This window comes from Dermacentor silvarum, chromosome 11 (genome assembly GCF_013339745.2).
Source record: "Dermacentor silvarum isolate Dsil-2018 chromosome 11, BIME_Dsil_1.4, whole genome shotgun sequence".
In the NCBI taxonomy this organism is placed as follows: Eukaryota; Metazoa; Arthropoda; class Arachnida; order Ixodida; family Ixodidae; genus Dermacentor; species Dermacentor silvarum.
Window position 1 is genome coordinate 59,428,003 of NC_051164.1, and position 19,454 is coordinate 59,447,456.

Genomic DNA, 19,454 nt, shown 5'->3' on the forward strand with positions numbered 1-19,454 from the left:
CCTATCAGAATTTAGAAAGGACACAAGCACCACATTTTCTGCGACATAGGGCCCAATCAAAATTTAGAAAGGCTCGTTTACAACATTCCCCTAAATGTTGCCTAGAACCAAAGTACAGCGACACACCATCAGAATTGGAGGACGCTTAAGTTTCGCCTTTAACAGTGGAACGCGATAGCATTCAAAGATTCCTGGCTGTTTATCAGGTTTTTTTCTCGTATATTCAAATTACAATCCAACGCTATCCTGTCTGTAGGTTGCGGTTAAGTCGTACGTTACGATTTTTTTAACGAATTTTACTTTGAGAAATTCCATTTTCGTTCACTAACGCCTTGTGCCACGTGAAGGGCCCCCCCATTCGGGGTGGTTTGAGATGATGTGGTTCGGCATGATTATTTCCGCCAGATGCCGATGCCGACACCGAATTTTCTGCGACACGGGGCCCTTAACGCTATTGCATCAAAATTCAGAAGACTTGGCAGGCATGTTAATCTGTTTGTATGCAGATTGGCCTCCCCGAGTGCAAAGTGTCGTTGGACAGTGACAAAGAGGTGGTGAAAGACCAAGGAGCTTGGCCGGTGCCCAGTGTCGCCACAGGCTCGTAGGTGTCAAAATATAGGAAGAGAACTTCACACTAGCAGTAACACTTAACTGCCATCTTACATGACCTTCGTAAAGCTGCGAGAGGGCGCTCTTAAATGACAAGTCAAATACACCGTTAACCTGCCCTGTTGCTGATGTTTCCAATGTTGCGAAGATTCAAGAATTGTGTCAAAAAATCTACTTTCAATGAACAAATAAATTGATGCCTGAAGGCAATAGCCTTTAGATAATCAAGATATGTAGATATCAAAATAAATCAATAACAAATGCAAAGAATTGGTGAATAAAAAGATAACACAAGCACACAGACAGATGGAAGGGCACTGTCAAACCAAGTTTCGAGCTCTTAATAACGAGGCCAGCTGCAATAAAATTTCACTTGGTTTAAATTGCTTATAAATGAGCAGCACATACTGTAGAACCTCGTTGATATGATCCCGTTACATACGATTTCCCAGTACCAATGTTCGCGGCTGAGGACATAAAAAGTTATCAAATTGAGTTATGCTCATTTTTTATCGATTTATAGGTTCTGGAAAACACGATATTTCAACACGACGGTTCAATACATGGCAAAATTGCGATAGTATTATACGTTTTCCAGGTGCTATATCCCACGTAAACAAGGAAATGTGCGAGGTGCATGTGATCAAGAGCAGTAGCCACTTGCCACAGCAGCTTTCCCACAATACTTGCCCGCCCGTCTCGCGTGAGAACACTGGCGCGCACACAGTTTCTTATTGCGGTACAGTCAAACCCACTTACAATATTCAAGTGCCCCGAAAATGTCACTGTTATAACCGATAATTGTTATAACTGGGTTGCATGAAAAAAAAGTCGCAGTTTCGCCTGAAAGGCGAAGCATCAATTGCGATAGCAAATTTGTAGAGAGCTATACGGAGTAAGGATGGGTACTTTTAGTTTATACAGCTTTATCAGCTGTATAAACTTGGACATGCAGCAGCACCGGCAACACGCAGAACTGTTGTCGACGCCGTCGGCGTTTTGCCCGCGTTCGCTCAAAATGCGTGCGGCGTTGGTGACTGTTGCCGGAGCCTCTGATATAAATAGGCACTTGGTGCCGCAGCTAAACGTCGCCTCCCTTCCCTCCCCCACGGCCTCTTGCGCGTCGGAAGAAGGCGCGTTTGCTCTACATATATGGTGATTGTAAAGGAGGAAAGAGACGCCTACTTCTGCAGCCCTTAAGGGAGCACGGCACAGAACGCACGTTTGTTCTCCGCCGTGCGTTCACTCCCCGTGAAAGCGCGCGCCCCTGGCGCCCTTTCACTCGCACATACAGCGTTCGGCGCGCGGCGACGATTTTATCTCCATTGACGTCATACGGAACCTCACGGCGACGGCGACGACGACGGCAGAAATCTTCTTTTGAGTGTCCATATAATTGCTATCGAAATAAAAGATCAAGGTAACGGGATGGCAGAGCTGTCGTGAGAAAACTACAATGGTGGGGAGGCCAGTGTCCCTCCCCACCGCCTTCCTCCATCCAGCTGCTCATTGTGTTGACTCGTTTTAACTGTTTAACTCTGCTTCCTGCGTGCTCTGATCGCGTGCAACTAGTTGGGGCTGTCGGCGTTCAAGAATGGCACTGCTATAGTAAAACCTCAATTGAGATTTCAAGGGACCGAAATGTCCAAATGAACCGAATGTCGAATTATCGAGGGTATCAAGAAAACAATAAACGATTTCTACGTAAACACGCTTTGATTTATTGAATGAATCAGCAAAATTCTGTTCCTATTTTGCACAAAAGCCGTGCGGAAACTGCAATTCTCTTCATCTCGTGACTGATTAGCGCTCGCAGCGGCGAAGGCCTTGCGACTTCTTTCACAGCGTGGCAGCGGCGAACGTCTTCATCTGAGACGCTTTTCACTACTGCGCGCACAACCGATTATTACCAGGTCGCCACGTACGATTTTCACTGATGACGCTAATGCCGTTTTGGCTCTATTGTGTCGCACATTTGGGGTGCTCCGCCAGCCCAGCGCTATCAGCGCAGTTGGCGAGGCCCTTTCTTGTTTCGAAGGGCTTAGAGTAATGGGCGCAGCCCATTCGTGTTCGAAGGGGTGGAAGAGCGACGGGAGAGAGGCGCGCGAGGCTGGCAATGCTGAGAAAGATGAACAGCGCACAGCAGCGTGGAACAGCTCGATTTTTCTTTTTTTCTTTTCAAGGAGTTCGCATTCCATTCCCTTTCGGCACGGACACCCAGTAGACAGACTTCGTCGTTATCACCGATAATGCAGCATGGGGGCATTGTAGTAAGCAGGTTATTTCACCATAGAAAACATACAAAAGTTGACGGTGCAGCAGCTTCTCATTGTTAACTTATATATTGTTAAAACCGGTATCGTTATAAGTGGGTTCGATTGTACTAGCAAATCTCCTCCTAAGTCATTGCATGCCACATTCGCTGCCAACCCTACTGCAATAAGCATCTTCACCTATATTTTTTACAGTACGTGGGGCGTAGCGCCATTGGAAGTGTACTGCATGCATTCAGTAGGTGATAAACTAAACGCACTGCCATTCCCTGCTGCTGGCGACGCGATGCGAGCATCACATTTTACCCCGGCAGCATCTGGCTTCACCCCCCAGCTCGATTTCATTTCGGTTTCCCATAGCCGTCTTAAAACACTACACAATAGGAGAACAACGAAACACGTCTCGGATCCCCGGAGCACCACCAGCTTGACGCGCATCGGTGTCACGTACCTCATGCCACAACGATTTGCGCGACGCTTCGCATTACGTAGATGACAACTACAGTTGAGTGTGTCAAATTTGCTAGTTACTTTGGATGGTACGTTTTTTCAGCATGTTTTTTTTATCGCATTCATGCATTTTCAAAAATGCATGAATGAGGCTCTACAGTCAAACCTCGTTAATATGTAGTCGGCCGGGAACGACGTTTCGGCATGCGTCTAAACGATGTATGAATTAACCGCCAATGATAGTTTAGTGACTACTTACCGTCCGGAATAGAACTATGTCACAATGCTCTCAAACACAGGCACTCAGACAGGCTTTATTTGCGGGTGGGCAGCAAAAAATCGGTAATCTTCACTTGCCGTCGTGGCGGCCTTGCCACCACGACGGCATCTTTGAACTTGATAAGGCCGCGAGCCAGTTTGTCCATGAGGACCCACTTACTAACTAAATTAATAAGCATGGTGTAACGTGTGCACAGGTAAACATGAACACGTCTCGCTCGATGACCCCGGCAATTTACTCTCAAAATGCTGGAGTGAGGAGGCGCGGCAGCAGCAGCGAGCGTGCTGTCTCTCGCTTCTACGCGAACTAGACGTTAAAAGCACAGCGCATACGAAGCTACCGGCACTAGTTGCACTTTGTCAGACAGATCGCTTTGAAGATGAGGCCTGCCCGGGCATGCACTTTTTCCACGTTGCAGATCGCTTTGAAGATACGGCGGCCGCTGCCGAAGTAAGCTCCTCCCTTTCTCGCCTCCCCCTTCGGGCCTTGCGTGCGACAGAAGCGCGCTTTTGCCCCGTCTTTCTCGCTCGCAAGCTTTCACTCGCACATACAGCGTACGGCGCGCGGCGACGATGTTACCGTGTTTGGACTTAACACGGAACCTCAAAGCCACGTCCACGACGACGGCAGAAATGCACTTCGCAATAAAATATGCTTCTGTGCGATTACTACTTGAACTGGATTCGACGGTGACAGAGAATTTGCACCCCTTACCAGCAGCTTCTCCGCGTTACCGGGAGCTAATCTCGAAGGCCATGCTTTCGTGCGCGGCAATCGGCAACAGCTGTATGAGCAGGGAATACGTAATGGTGGCCATGTTTTAAGTTCACTATCGCTTGCGACTATCATCCAGGCGTCGCAACTCGAGAATCGAACGTCTGCGTCCATGCGATTTTGCCGATTTTGTGCCTGTGCGTGTAAACAAGAAAAATAGTACGCACTAACCGTTCGGTAGGCAATGAGCGACTACGGCTTAAGCGGTCAGCCAATACATGGGATTCAATGGGGGCTGGGTGGGGGAATCTTCGCGGCTATGTTTAAACCGCAATTACACATTAAGCAGGTATGTATTAACGAGGTTCGACTCTACTGGACTATCAAAGCAATCTTGGCAAAGCTGCAGGGCTGGTAATAGTTTAATTCTTTTATTATCAGCCTTTAAATAGCGCCTTAAAGGGACACTAAAGAGAAACCGGAAGTTGAGCTTAAATGGTAGATTATCCTTTCACGATAACAGCCATACCATTCTTACTGCAAACAGATGTTTAATAAGCGAGAAAATAGCGAAAAACTGAAGAATAGGTGCTGACGCCCCTTCGAAATTCCCGCACTACGTGACGTGACGTCGGAGATTACAAACGCAGGCCGGTCGCGATTGGTCGAGAGCGATTTATCGCTGTTAATAAAATGCAAAATGAAATACACCTTAAACGTACATAAACAGCATTTGTTAACTTTTTCAACCGTTTCAAGCGAGGAAGTACAAGTTTAGCACAAAATTAAATAAATAAAAAAAAATGGCATGGCGATACATGCGGCCGTGATAGTTTCGTAGTTTCGTTTTTGGTCAATGCATCGTCGTGTACACCTGTTCCGCTCTACGGTGTTTGGTTGCGTATTGCGTGGCTCGAAAAACGTTGACTTCGCGGGAAACAGCCAGAAAATGCCTCGTGTGTAGTGTTGAGGGCTGTATAAATGGCCCAAGGCGCTTGATCGGGGGCAGCGGCAGTGTTGACTCGATTGTGTCCTTTCATGTGGCGTCGCTCGGAGAGCCCCGGCTCCCCGGCGTTCGCAATGGCTCAGTGCTCTGCCGATGATAAAACGGCAAAAGAACCAGAGAAACCGATGGTGTGCTCTCTGCATTTCTCGCCCTCGGATTATGTGTATAATCTTTCCCTCGGAAAGTATCTTGGCGTGCCCCAGAGGCCAGTCCTTTCTCGAGCTGCTGTTCCCTCAATGCGGCCTTCATCAAACCTCCTACCGGTGCCCCTGCAGCAGCAAACTGGCGGCTTGGTGAGTGCTGAATGTCATTAAATAAAGCCACGAAATAACCATACCGAGTACGTGCACAACTTTCTACGCTTGTTCTGTTGGGAACATCGTCGCCTGGCGGACCGGACACTTCGCCTCCCGTCGACGAAAACGAAGCTCTGCATTCCGCCGGCGCGGCCGGCGGCTCACCGCCATCGCACGCGGAAACACCTACCGCTCGAGCACAGAGGATCATTTCACGCTCCGTTTCACTGAATATTGCTGAAATGCAGTCCTGCTTTCCTGGCGAGCTCTTCGTTGCAAGGTTCAGCGGCAGCTACGGTATCCATCGTGGCGAACGCAAACGCAGCGACCATGCATGCAGCCATGATGCATCCAGCCCAGCGCCTCGGCCGTTTACGCAAGCGGTGACGTATCATGGTGCATTCTGATTCGCTGAGAGCAATGCAATCTGTGACGACACTGCTTCAGCGCCAAATCTAGGGTGAGAGAAATTGAGGAAGAGATATTTGGTCTTTGTTTACGAATTTCTCCGCTAATAACTCATATTTTTGCACCCAACAAAAACGGCATGCATTCCTGAATGTCCCTCTTTTATTCCAGCTGAACTTCCTGTTTCTCTTTAGTGTCCCTTTAACAAATGACGTGAGCACCTGGGGTTAGCAGATAGGACAAATCTCATACCATGGCATCTTAAGATTCTCAACACGTTGCGGGAGCTGCTCATGTCCACACTGGTTCTCAACGTCCCATGTTATGTCATTTCCAGTGACCAGTAATGGCTGAATTTTTTTTTTTAGTTTCAGTATAAGAAAAATTTGTTTTGGAAAGTTTTTCGTGACCCATTTGCTGGCATCTAAAACGTAAAATTCTGCACTGCCGTTGAAATTTTCGCAGAGGCTGCTTTATGTGCAAGCCATCTAAAACTAAGCTCTTTACGGGGTTGATAATTTTGTTGCAGTCTACCTTTAAGTGCTGTTCCTGCAAAAGATAATGCACAAGCGACTTACTTGCCGTCCATCGGAGGTGACCACCCGCACGAAGTTTGGCCGCTCTACAGACGCAGGCTGAGCCAAGGGGAGTGATGTGTTGGAGACCACAGTAATGGGCGACATGGCTGATGCGCCGGACACCGTGGAATGGCGGTCTCTCTCGGGCGACCCACTTTCGTGCTTCCTCCTGGACGTGGTGGCATTAGTCTGTATCCGCTCGAGAAGCCGGCGCTCTGTCTCGCTGACACCCAGCTCCTCCTTGTGCAGCGTCTGGAATGGCAAGACACAAAGATGATAACAAACTCGTAATTACTTCCAGTAGCCAAACTAGCCAAGTATGCCTTTGTCATATTTGTCGTTATATCTTTTTCAGCAACCTTGAGCAACCTGTTATCTTCGCCCTGCTAATCTTAACGGGGGAAAAAAAGATGCTCTGTCTTTATTATAATTCCATAAAACATGTGAGGATATCACATGAATACCCGAGCGTGATCATGTATCATCCGGTGCATGTTCGATATGATCATACATTACACTCAAACCTCATTATAACGAAATATTGGATACAACGAAGTAAATGCAATTCTGCTTGATATTCGCATACAGTGCAGCCCACTTATAACGATACCACATATAACGATATATCAGTTATAACGATGAGCCGACTTAGAAGAGCATAAAGTTCAGCTTATGCATTAGGGCTATGAGAAAAAAAAACAAACATATATAACGATGTTATTCACCGCATATCGGATGTAACAATAGAATTTTTGCCATGCATGCAGAATAATCATGAAATTTGCGTTGCTAACTTCCCCTCAACCGAGACGGGACGAAAAGTTTGCCTACACGAGTTCGTATCTGCCGCCATTACTGCGCAGCCTGAACACCCGCGTGCTGATTGCGAAAGCCACAGAAAGCAAGTTGGCGCAGCATGCCACAATATGGTGCTAACTGCTTCATGTCCGCGTAGCTGGCAATCGCACAAGCTTCCAGAGAAGAGGGAAAATTTTTAAAAAGCAAGAAGCAAACGCTGCCTACGCTCCCTTTCTGCAATCTCCCTCTCTTTCTCTTTCAACGAGCGCGGAAATGCACCGCAGGAGCAGTGGTAGGTGCGCCAACTAAGTGCAAAGCTGTGGCTTGAGACGAAGCTGCAAATTTTACATGACTCAAAGAAGTACGAGCTCTCGCAGTCAATGATACCGATGACTCTGAAAGCCGAAAGCGCCACACTAATGAGGTTAGAAGCAGTGGTCATGCCAATCAATGGAAATGGCGGATTTGGTGCGGCAGGTCGAAACTTCCCATGGATGAAACCAACACGGTGGCAGCCGCTGACATTTACCAAACTCTGGGAGCACATCACTACTGACGAAGAAGTAGGTGGTGCTTTGATGGAAGAGTTTGAGTGCAGATAGTGCTACCTCGTTCTGAGAAGAGATTTCCAACAGGGCGATCGTTGCCGCGACAGAGGCGACGACGAGATCGACAATGGCCCGTCTTTGACAGCTACCCTGATGTTCACCCATAGTGCACCGTTGTCGATCGAGTCACTCAATGATTATAGCTGCCAGTGTTCGTGCAGCAGCTGGACGCGATGCACACCGCGGTTGTGAACCTGAAACTTCCGCAAAAGCAAGTGCAGATTTCCGACTATTTCAGCACGCTTAACACTTGACACGCTGTTTAGAGGTACCAATAAACGTTCGATTTTTCACCAGCCTACTTTCTACAACGTCGATTTTTCATTGCAAGTGGGAAGTTTAGTTACAGGGCTACAAAGGTTTGTTCGGCAGCTTTTTTCTACAGCAGTTCAGATATAGTGATGATCGGTTATAATGATCGGACTTTTCATTCTTCTTCGTATCGTTTTAAGTGGACTGCGCTATACAAATCCACACACTTAAATTCTCTTTCTAACGAATTAAAATTGTCCTGCCAATGGATATATCGAAAACCTGTCTCCAAACTAGATTTGTCAGGGCCAGACTGTTGCGTGCCGAGCACATCACTTGGCACGAAGTTCAACACTGGTTCGGCGCTGCAGTTGACTTTCGTGTCGAATGGACCGTCCAGCAACACTGCTCTTCCTCAATGCCGCACATTTAGCGCTCGTAACGCAACATGTAGCAGTGCTTCCACCATGGCTGCAGCTACTTCTTTGTCTTACTGCGGCGAGCCCGCGACGGCCGGCACAGTTAGGCATGGCGTCCGAGATTGCATGGGCACCAGTGCCATCTTCGAAACTGTGAGCTGGTTTGGCTTCGCTAAACCGGGGCAGCGATGTTTGCTGGCCTCCTCGCTTACAGTGGGTATGGGGCTATGTAAGAGCGGCAGATCAGCTACGTATACTCCGTTTCCGTAGTTCCATGCAGCAGAGGCAAGGATAATTTCGCTGTCGCAGGATTTTATTATTGTGGGTTTCGACTGTACAAATGCCCGATCAATTGTGTGGGACAGTGCGCAACACCAAAACAGTCACTGGCCTCACATTGAAAAAGTCTTATCTTTCCTCCACCAGCTCAAGAGATGTGCCGGAAGAAGCCTAGGTTCCGCATAAAGCCTAAGTGTGATAAGATTACGCCTCGCGCTCAGTTTGCTGTGATTGTGAGGGTGAGCCGAGAAAGGCTTGACGCACGTTGTACTCCGGCGTGCCCAGTTTTGCAGATGATGTAATCGGAGGCACACTAGGGGGGGGGGGGGGGGGGCGTGCTGGAGGCTCCTTCCTGCTCTGCTTGCTCTGGTTCAGTCTTGGCTTCGAGTACGTTTTTTTCTCGTTATTTTTACGCGACATTTTCTCGTCTTTCCACGACATTATAGTAGCTAGCAACGCATCGTACCTTTGGCTCGGGTTAGTCCGAAAAGCGGACCATCAGAGTGAGACATTTTCGTAATAACCATTGCATGGGTTATGAAGCTCGAATTCAGGAGAGTTTTTCTCCATTCAAATACACAGGACTTTGGCCGGACCAACCGAGCAGTTCAAGTTATCCTTCAATTCCAATTAAGAGATCTCGAATTATCGGGATTTCACTGTACTGCATGCCTCATAATCAGATTGTGGTTTTGCCACCTAAAATATTTAGGTTTGTCTGTCCAGTGACTGACCATAGTGGATATCCCTCACCTTGTAGCCTTTGATAATGAACTTGGAGGCTGTGGTAGAAGAGCTCGATGGAGAGGTGAGAGGTCCATGGGGTGAACGGCAGCGTCCACCTCCCCCAGCCTCTCCGTCACTGCCATCTGTCCGGTCTTCCTCCATCGAATCCTCGGGCAGGCGTGTCTGCTCCAGGATCTGGTCCACCACTTGCTGCAACAGGCGCTCTGAGCCAAATACGCCTGCGAGGTTGTTCATCGAAAACGCCACATCTTTGACAACAATAATAAAAATTTAGAGCTGGTTAATCATAACCATTTAATAGACTATTTCATCAATCGGATTTGAGGATTTACATACGTGAGCTAAAAATCAAAACTGATTGGTGTTGTGCACAAATTTCAGAGAAAAAAAGAACAGTACTGTCAACTTTCGTTATTTTTACCCTGACAGGACCGACAAGATTGATTGAATTATCTGGTGGGTTGAATTAAACAAGATGCTTAAAAAATGTCAAAACACACCGCTGATTCATTCGGCAGTATTTGCCAGAGTCTAACAGGCCCCCGAATCAATTGTGTGGCCATTTTCTATGTGTCCGAAGCAGAAAACTAACGTATAAATTACATTAAACACCCTAAACACAGTAGAAATTAAATATGCACCTAATTTTTAGCAAGAAAAATATGTGCGGGCATTAACTGCGTACTGTGCGGCGGCACGTGGGCCGTATCTTGAAAGTGATTTGTTTTGGGGGCAGAGTCTAGGCAGTGTAGGTGTGTCGGCGGCTCGTAGCTTTGTGTGTGCTGTGTGTTCTCGGCGCTCAGTTTGCGTTGAAGTGATAGACAACAGCATGAAGGTCACTTCGCTCGCTGCTGCAGCGGCGCTTCCTCACGCCAGCGTTTGACAGCGCGTATCCGCGCTCGTCGAGTGTGATGTGTTCATGTTTGCCTGTGGGCGCTGACACCATGCTTCTTAAGGGGGGACGCGGCTTTCGCATCGCGGAAAATGGCTAAAAAATCGATTTTTTGAAAATCACATTTTCATTTTCTGTAACTCTTATTCTATCTGATTCCGAAATATCATCACTGAAAACCAAGTAGAAGTGCTCTAAAAAAATTGTTGTATCAGCCAAGGTGCCGAAAAATTGCGCGGAAATCGCGAAAGAACGGCGTTTTTCAAGCCACGATATCTCCGGAACGGCGCAGCCGAGCGCCGCCATCTTGGTCTCGTTGGAAAGCGCATTTCTCCGTCTTCAAATCTGCCGCTTCAGCTATCTCCTCCATACAGAAACAAGCACACAAAAAGCAAATGATTGAAGGTCGTGCCGGAGCCACCGATTGGCCGCGCCCGCCACGTGACTCCAGCGCGGTTCGCCATTGGTCCGGTGCTCGCTCCGTGATGGCGTCGTCTGCTTCGCTTGTTGCGGTCTCCTCGCGAGCTCCGGACAGTTTCCGTAATTTCGACGAGTGTTAAAGCGGGCGCTACGCGGACATCGCAGTAGCGTGGCCGATCCCGCTTTTTGTGGACGTCGCAGACCCGTGGCTAAGCATTCCGAGCATCGGTGACGCGGACTTCGCGACCGAGCTTCGGGCACGGAATGCTCGGACACGCGGCTAAGCCTCTCGCACGTAGGCGTCTCCGACTCGGCGATGAAGCACATCGCGCGCGGACTTCTCGGATCCTTGCCTAAGCATTTCGTGCGTTGGCGCCTCCGACTGCGCGACTAAGCAAATCGAGCGTCGACTCCTCGAGCCCGCGGCTACGCATTTCGCGCGTCGGCACATCGCTCAATGAGTGTCCACTCCTCGGACCCGCGACTAGGCACTTCGCGCGTCGGCACCTCGAGCATCGACTCCTTCGACTCCTCGAGCCCGCGGCTAGGCATTTCGCGTGTCGGCACATCGCTCATGGAGTGTCGACACCTCGAGCGTCTATTCCTCGTACCCGCGGCTAGGCATTTCGCGCGTCGGCACCTCGGAGTGCGCGATTGAGCTTACCGAGCGTTTGGACCCGCGACCAGGCATTTTGCGCATCGGCACCTCGGACAGCGCGACTAAGCTCGTCGAGCGTCTATTCCGCGGACCCGCGACCAGGCATTTCGCACATCGCACGCCGACTCTGTTATCGTAATGCCACCATATCTAGTAATAATACCTATTATACCACCCTTTTTATTAAAGAGAACCTCATCATGAGCTCTGTTCACTAGGCCACTTGGGCTGGCACAGACACCTGGCTGCAGAAGTGAGGCATGATACAAAACTACAGGCTGGAAAGCACCTAGCAGCTGCATTGCTGCCTATCTATCAGTGGCTCTCCTAACCTCCATAGCCATTGTCAATGGAAGATGATTCAGAAGGCTGCTGAGAGCCTTCATTCAGTAACATGGTCGATTCTACCAAAAGGAAACAATGCCTCACTAACTGCACTATAGGCTGCTATCAATGAGGCAGTCTGCAGATACAACGCTAGAACTACTGTATATTTATGCCCACATAGTTCTGCACCTCACTTGGTTTGAAACCTAGGCATCATGCTCTTTGTAGAGCAGCAGTAAAGAATGCCATACAAACATGAAAAAGGCAGAACGAAGGCTCAGCAGACCAGAGGCCACATGTCCCAGAAGCCCCACGTCACAAAACACATCAAAGATTACAACTTTGGTGCGTTTTAGAGAACTGAAGAGAAGGTGCAACTTTGAGAGCCGTTTTCTCAAAACTGTTTTTTCGCCTTTCTGCTCAGTTTCTGGAGCTGATTTCTTCGTTACTGTTTAGCCTATTTTGATTCTGTTTTTTTTTATCACGTTCCTTGGACTACAGTGCAGGTCGAGACAGTCTCGCATTTTTATCTTGACATTTTATAAATTTATGGCGTGGCTATTCGTTCACCCCGAAAGTGTGCTTGGTGCGAAGATAACTTGAAAAATGACTATCTAAAAAATTTGTGTTGCGAAAAAAAAAAAGTAAGACTGTCACGACCTTCAGCACGCATTGAGCTACGCAGTCAATACTCAACGAGCCTTCCATCATGCTTTCTAAGCTCCCCAGGCCCTCCAGAAAGTTCAAGAGAGAAAAATTCTGCTCAATAAAATATTCTCAAGGTATCACTCTGAAACTTTTATGGAAGTATCAGGGAGACATTCTAAACATTTGTGCCAATTTTCATCAAAATCCATGAAGAAATCAGGAAGTTGATTTTCAAAGCCACGTCCCCCCCTTAAGGCCCAACCGCATGCACACGATATTCAAGCGACGCGACAGGCACACCCTGTCGCGCTGTCGTGTCGCGGCGTGGAGCAACCACATGAACGCGACATCGCGAAAAAGAGTAGCGACGGATTTACATTGTTGTGCGAATAAATGTTATCTTGCGCACGTAAAGAAATCTCAATTTTATCAAAAGGTCAATGTTTTATCTAGACCTAGCTAAAATATGCTATCATCCCCAGTGAAAATCCATCCCATGCATCCCCAGTGGAACTCTGTCCCCACGACCTACTCAAGTACTACAGTAGGTCATGTCCGTCCCATGCCGCCAGCCTAAGGTGCCGTGGCGCCATCTGTTGAGTAAAACTTAAAATACTTTCTCGGCTCTCGGTGGCATCTCGGGCCTAACAGTGTCAAAACAAAACAACCGATCTCAATAATAACGACAAGAGAGCGCCGATACTTAGTCTTCAGCTAGCGATGAGGTGAAACGATGACTGATTGTGTACTATTTATTTTTTGTTGTCACAGCAGAGAGCAAGTTGCAAGAGCGAATTCAGATCGAAGCGGGCAGACTGATTGCTGCCATGTTGTTGTGCAATCGCTGTCCCCAGCGGATGTCGTCGCGCTGACTTCCGGGCGACAAGTAATATTTTCTGGCTGGCCAGAAACCGGCGACACGACCAGCGACAGCGACGGATAGCCCTTCGCGACGGCAAAACCTGTCGCTCGTCGCCGTCGCTGTCGCTCGAAAATCGCGTGCATGCGGTTGCGCCTTTAATACAGTTAATAAGTGAATGTTTACAAGTTTATATGGACGATAAAACTACTATCCTTAAATTGTATAGCTTTCTACTGATTTGCTATCGCAATCAATGCTGCGGCTTTCGGGCGAAACTATGACTTTTTTTCACACATACGAATTAAAATATTGTGTGCAGTTCAACACTACTCTCATTTCTCAATTTTTCCTATTTCTCGGCTCTTGCGTTTCCCGGCTCTAACATTTTTTTTTTTTTGAGGTCCCGTGAAAAATCATATCAGCGGGGTTCCACTGTACATGGGTGCCGGCAGGAAGTTTTGGTCGGGATCGAATTAACCGAGAAATCAAATGAACCAGAGTCGAATTAACGGAAGCTTACTGTATGTGAACAGACAGTTGCCTTCAGTATCATGTCAGCGACACCTTGCTTCAGTGGACATGCATGGAGAGTCTCAAAACTCTCAAAGATCCAATCATAAGTCCAGTTGCAGGAAGGGCATTACTTGACCACTTGTCCTGCACTTGACCACTTCTGCTGGCTTGAAGTGCAGCGTACACGTGCGGTTGTTGTTTGGATTTGTTAGAGACATACATATGCCCCCTGCCGCAAAACTGCAGCGCGTCTTGCATGCATCGAAGTGCATAGTGTGTGCTGCGCGTTTTTATTCAGAATAAGATAGAAATGAATGTAGCGTGGAGGCAAACCAACCTGTGTGAATATGCTATCAGCGCACTTTCACAGTTAATTGCACATGAATGTGCCCAGCCGTATGTCGGTTATAACATGCTGTCTGACCAGCCGATCATCATATGTCAGCAATGAGAAAGCCAGGTAGACACTGTTAAGACTCGAAAATTACTTTCAACCGACAGAACACCCGAGTCCATTCCCATTGATATGTGCCTGCGAGCAGGCATGAAACGCGCTCTACGTGGACCGCGAGCACGCGAATCGCACAGCGAGGAGTCTTTCCAACGCTGCAGAGATGGTTGTTCCACAAATGGTGGATGGGGCGTGTGGTGGTTTTGTTAAATACAAACTGTAATACAAAAATCTGTTCAAGTCGGGGTTGGGGTCGGATTCGTTCTGGCCGCTCGCGGAACCTTAATATACTGTTCGCAGAAACTCTACAAGATAATGAATGGCCGCAGGTAGTATGCTTCATTCACTGCATGGCCGTTACGCTTTTTCGCCATCATTATGCTTTGCCACATTACACGACTCCCTTGCGGTGAAGCTTACTAAATCAACTTATGGGGCGCAAATAAGACCCTTGCTCCACAAGCCATCCCTCAAAACTGCTTCTTGGCTTAGCTGGCATTTGCTGAAAAAAAAAAAAAAAAGTTGCAGTTTCACCCAAAAAGCAAAGCATCGATTGCGATAGCAAATTAGTGGAAAGTTATACGAAGTAAGGATAGCAGTTTTATCGGCCGTATGAACTTGTAAACAGAGGCGTACTAACTAAATTAACAAGCTTGGTGTCACGCGCGCACAAGCAAACATGAGCCCATCTCACTCAATGACCGCTGAAACTCGCTGACAAAATGCTGGAGTGAGGAAGTGCGACAGCAGCAGTGAGCGAATTTACCTTCGTGTCGCTTCTCACATCAATGCGAACTAAGCCACAAAAACACAGCGCGCGGTGGACTCTGTCCCCATCGCATATGGCTTTCAAGATAGAGTGGTCCAAACAGGCACGCGTGCCCGCCTGGGCCGCTTGGTGTATAACGTGCCCTCCTCCCTTCTCTCTCTCCCCGGAGACTTGTGTGCAGCGGATGAAGGCACACTTCCTCCTCGCTTTCCTTTTTCAAAGTTAAAAAAATAATGTGCACGCATATCTAATGTGTGCACAATTTTATAAGAAATGTAATATGCCTCCAAATTTTGCAATCAGAGAAATATGAAACTTATGCAATTTACTTTTAACGGAAGACAAATTTATTCCCATGTAATCGTCACCATACTTGTCAGGCAGCTGTTTATCGCTGTCTGTGAACCACAACATGTTATCTTCCAGGCATATGATATTCCACATTTCTCGAATGAGACAATCGCTAACAGGATGGCAACTCACATTTTGACTAACCACTCCTCCAGTTTTGCCCTGCGATGGACACAAGTCTCCAAACTGACAGAAACGATGTGCTGAGGCTAGGTTGCTACTAGCTCAGTAAGTAAGCTAACTAATCACATGAATGAGCTTGCGTAATGAAAGTAACATGTCCTTGTATTTGTCATCACCAACATACGCGCTGTTGCCATCTTGTATTGACAATGGCGATGAAGGTGGCTCTGACAGTTAGCTGTCGCCATGCCAACACCACAAACACAGTACCCACCGGGAAAGTGCTTGTTGACCACCTCGGAGGCAACCGTGTACACGTTGCTGTTGAGTGCAGCGTCGCTCTCATGCTGGAACCAGAAAACCGTGTCCTTGACCACCTTGTCGTTCCACTCGAGGGACACTGTGATCCTGTTAAGGAAACAACAAAACAGATGAGAATTCAAAGATTTGCTTTGTGGTTTTAACAACGAAGCTGTTTAAGCCAGCAGTAATTTGTGGTGCGTAGCAAGACACTACCAAGAAAGAAAATAAAATAATTTTTTTTTTGCCGAGGTGGGATTTGAACTCGCATACCCTCGGCCACAAAGCGAGCATCGTAAGCACTAGGCTATAGAGCCACGCTTGCAGAACGAGCACTTATGTGAACCATATGATTGCGTTCGAGCGTCATCGTCTTCGTCCACAGCTGGCGCGTTCGTACGCCCGTGCTCTGCGAGGTGAAGAGGTTTTGCGTGCTATGAGAGCGAGAGAAAGAGAAAGATGCATTCCCGGAGCGGGTCTCCTGGAACGCGGTGTCTGCATTGGAACGCGGTGTCGATATTGCAAGCTGCGCTATAGAATGCACAGTGATGCAAAATGCACAGTGTCCCAGACACGCGAAAAGAAATTATCATCATCATGAGTAATAAGATGAAAAGTTTGCGTGCACTTCCAGAAAATGCTGGGCTACGATCGCCCAGCTTCGTTGTTTCAAGCGTTGTACGGCCTAGTGCAAGGTTAAGCGTTTCTTTTTTTGTTAGGGGTGTGCGAATACCAATTGAATGCCAACACTTTGCTATGAATATTGAATTGCATATCAAATGCATATACATTTATAAGCAGAATCAGTCATTATTAGCAAGTTTGATTATTTTAACATGTCGGACCATCGCAATTACATTGTCAACAATAAAAAATTAGACTAATAAGCCATTATATTGAAAGATTGTGTATTTAGCTCATGTTACCACGGAAAATTGAGTAATTCTCACTAACTGTCTGTTCTCGCCAACCTGTGCCTTATTACCACGATGTTTGACTGTATGGGGAATAAAATGCTAAGGAAGTGCAAGCATGTTGCCTAACTTTGTATAGGCTTAGAGCAGCAAATGAAAAGTGAGAGAGAGAGAGAGAGAAAAAGGCAGCTATCCCACTTACTGCAGGGGCAGTGTGTCATACTCCTTGCCGTCCCAAAAGTGTTTGAAGCCGCAGCTGCAGTACTTGGAGTTGGACGGTGTGCGAGTGCGATCCCCGTTCCGGAGCTCCAAGGATCCGTCGCCACGGAGATGCCGGACATGGGTGCTGGTGGCACAAAACAGAGAACTTTGATCTAGCTGATCGTTATCAGTGCCTTGTGCAAAAGTTATCCAACAGACGCAAACTTCAACTGGCCAAGAAAACAATCTACAATGGTATGCCAAAGGTACTGGAACAAGATTTGAAGGGGTGATTGTGACAGTCTTCTTTTGTTTTCAAATAACCCCTTCGGGTACCACATCTAAGGTACACTGTGAAACATTGTGAAAGGAGAACATGTGATCTGTGTTAGAATAATAGTTCTCAAAGACATGAAAGTTTTGAAGTTTACTGTTCTAAAACGTGTATTATACTCACGGAATGGAACGCAAAAGCGAAATCTTAAAGAGAACACTGAATAAGCGCAATTACTCCATTACAGTGAGTACTGTACGTACATATTTCAAAATGTTATAACTGCCGCTTAAATGTTGCTCCCACCTCCCATGCTACAGCATTTGAAGGAAGGTTAAAAGTGCACGAAAAAAGAAGAAAAAGTAAAATGAAAATAAAATAGACCACGAACACTTGTGGTGTATTGCGTGTTCCTTCCACTTGTCCTCTTTATTTTTGCGCAGTTTTAACATTCCTTCAACTATAAAACCAACTAGCCAGCAAGAACGTCCATGCTACAGCACAGTGGTACAATTACGAGGGGAAGTCAAAAAGTAAAGGGACTTTTGAGAAAAGGTGCATTTATTCTAATGACAGAAAACGGAAACATACAGTAAAACCTCGTTAATTCAGAAAATCGGATCATTCGGACTAGTCCTCTGTCCCGGTCGGCATATGCATTGTTCAATGCAATCAAACTCTCATTAATTTGGATGTATCTGGCCGCAAATCGGTTAATTCGGACAACTTCGGAGATCAGCAAGCGAGGAGCGTCGCAAATGTGCGATGCAGAAGAGCAAGAACGGCGATAGCGCCCAACCGAAACGAAGCGGCCGAGTCCGCATGGCCATCATCATCAGTGGAAATCGTACGTGAACGACAGCAACGCCGGAACGCTTCGTGCTTATTTGTGCGTTTAAAGCCTTTATTCTTGCGTTTATCGCCGCGCATAACACCACATTGGCCGTGGGCTTTCATAATTGCGTAGTTGCCATCCATGATCGCGTCAATAATGGCCGCAGTTTCTTCCGCAACGATTGCGGCAAACAGTAGTTTCGTTTTCACTCGGTCGTAACATAATCGGGATGTACGCGCGGCAATGCAAAACGTGTCGCCAATGAAGGTGCGCGACGTGGCCGTGCTGCGAAGGAAGTCGTGAGGCCTCGATTGCCGCTGTGAAAGCCAATGAGTCACGAGATGACGAGAATTCCACCTTCCGCTCTGCTTTTGTGCAAAATAGCAACAGGATTTGCTCATTCATTCACTAAATAAAGGCGTTCGACGTAGTAAGCATTTACTTATTGTTTTCTGGATACCCTCGATAATTCAACATACGGTTAATTCGGACATTTTTTTCGGTCCCGTGAAATCCGCATTAACGAGGTTTTACTGTATTATTTTTCTACACAACCTCCCTGCATTTCAACACACTTTGATCAACGTTTGATAAGCTTTTGATTCCGCCGGAAAAAAAGTTTTTGGGTTGCACCTGTCCCCAATTTCACACCGCATCAATGACTTCTGCATCGGTTGCAAATCTTCCCCTGAACGCTTCCTTCAATGGTCCAAACACATCAAAATCGCTTGCAGCCAGGTCTGGACTGTATGGCGGGTGTTCCAGCAATTCGAATCCCAACTCCTTTGTTGTTTCGGCCGTGCCTTTGGCAGAATGTGGCTGAGCGTCATCTTGCTGCAGGATGACACCTTGACAGTTTTCCACGACGTCTGGATCCGATTGCAGGTGGCAAAGGCGAAAAATGCAGTTTTTCTGGACTTGTTACCGTTGGTGATGAAAATGGAAACCGAGAGCAATTGCCAACCATAACTCGCCTTTGGTGCTGAAAGCAGCACAGTATCAAGCTGAACGAGTGTGACTTGTCATTGGCGATATTGGTACAACCGCAAGTGACGAGTACAGCTCACTGCAAGGAGTTGAAGTGTTGAGTGTGATTTAAACGGTGATTGGCAACGGTGATTTAAAAAATGGCAGCACATGTGAGCAATGCCGGTGGCGGCAATGACTCCCGAAAGAGAGCAGTTTCTTGCAGTAGTTTG

General features: G+C 47.2%; 1 protein-coding gene across 2 annotated transcripts in view; it reads right to left on the minus strand.

The window, feature by feature from the left end:
* LOC119433462 (deubiquitinating protein VCPIP1-like) overlaps positions 1–19,454 on the minus strand; it is a 54,839-nt gene that overhangs the window by 13,647 nt on the left and 21,738 nt on the right. Inside the window, exons 8-11 of one of the 2 annotated variants that reach the window (XM_037700677.2) lie at positions 17,148–17,291; positions 16,006–16,139; positions 9,724–9,920; positions 6,615–6,866 (exon numbers count right to left, since the gene is read on the minus strand). In XM_037700677.2, coding sequence (XP_037556605.1) covers positions 6,615–6,866; positions 9,724–9,920; positions 16,006–16,139; positions 17,148–17,291 — 727 coding nt within the window. Of the gene's footprint in view, positions 1–6,614; positions 6,867–9,723; positions 9,936–16,005; positions 16,140–17,147; positions 17,292–19,454 lie in introns of both variants that reach the window. The other variant, XM_037700676.2, reaches the window with a different exon arrangement.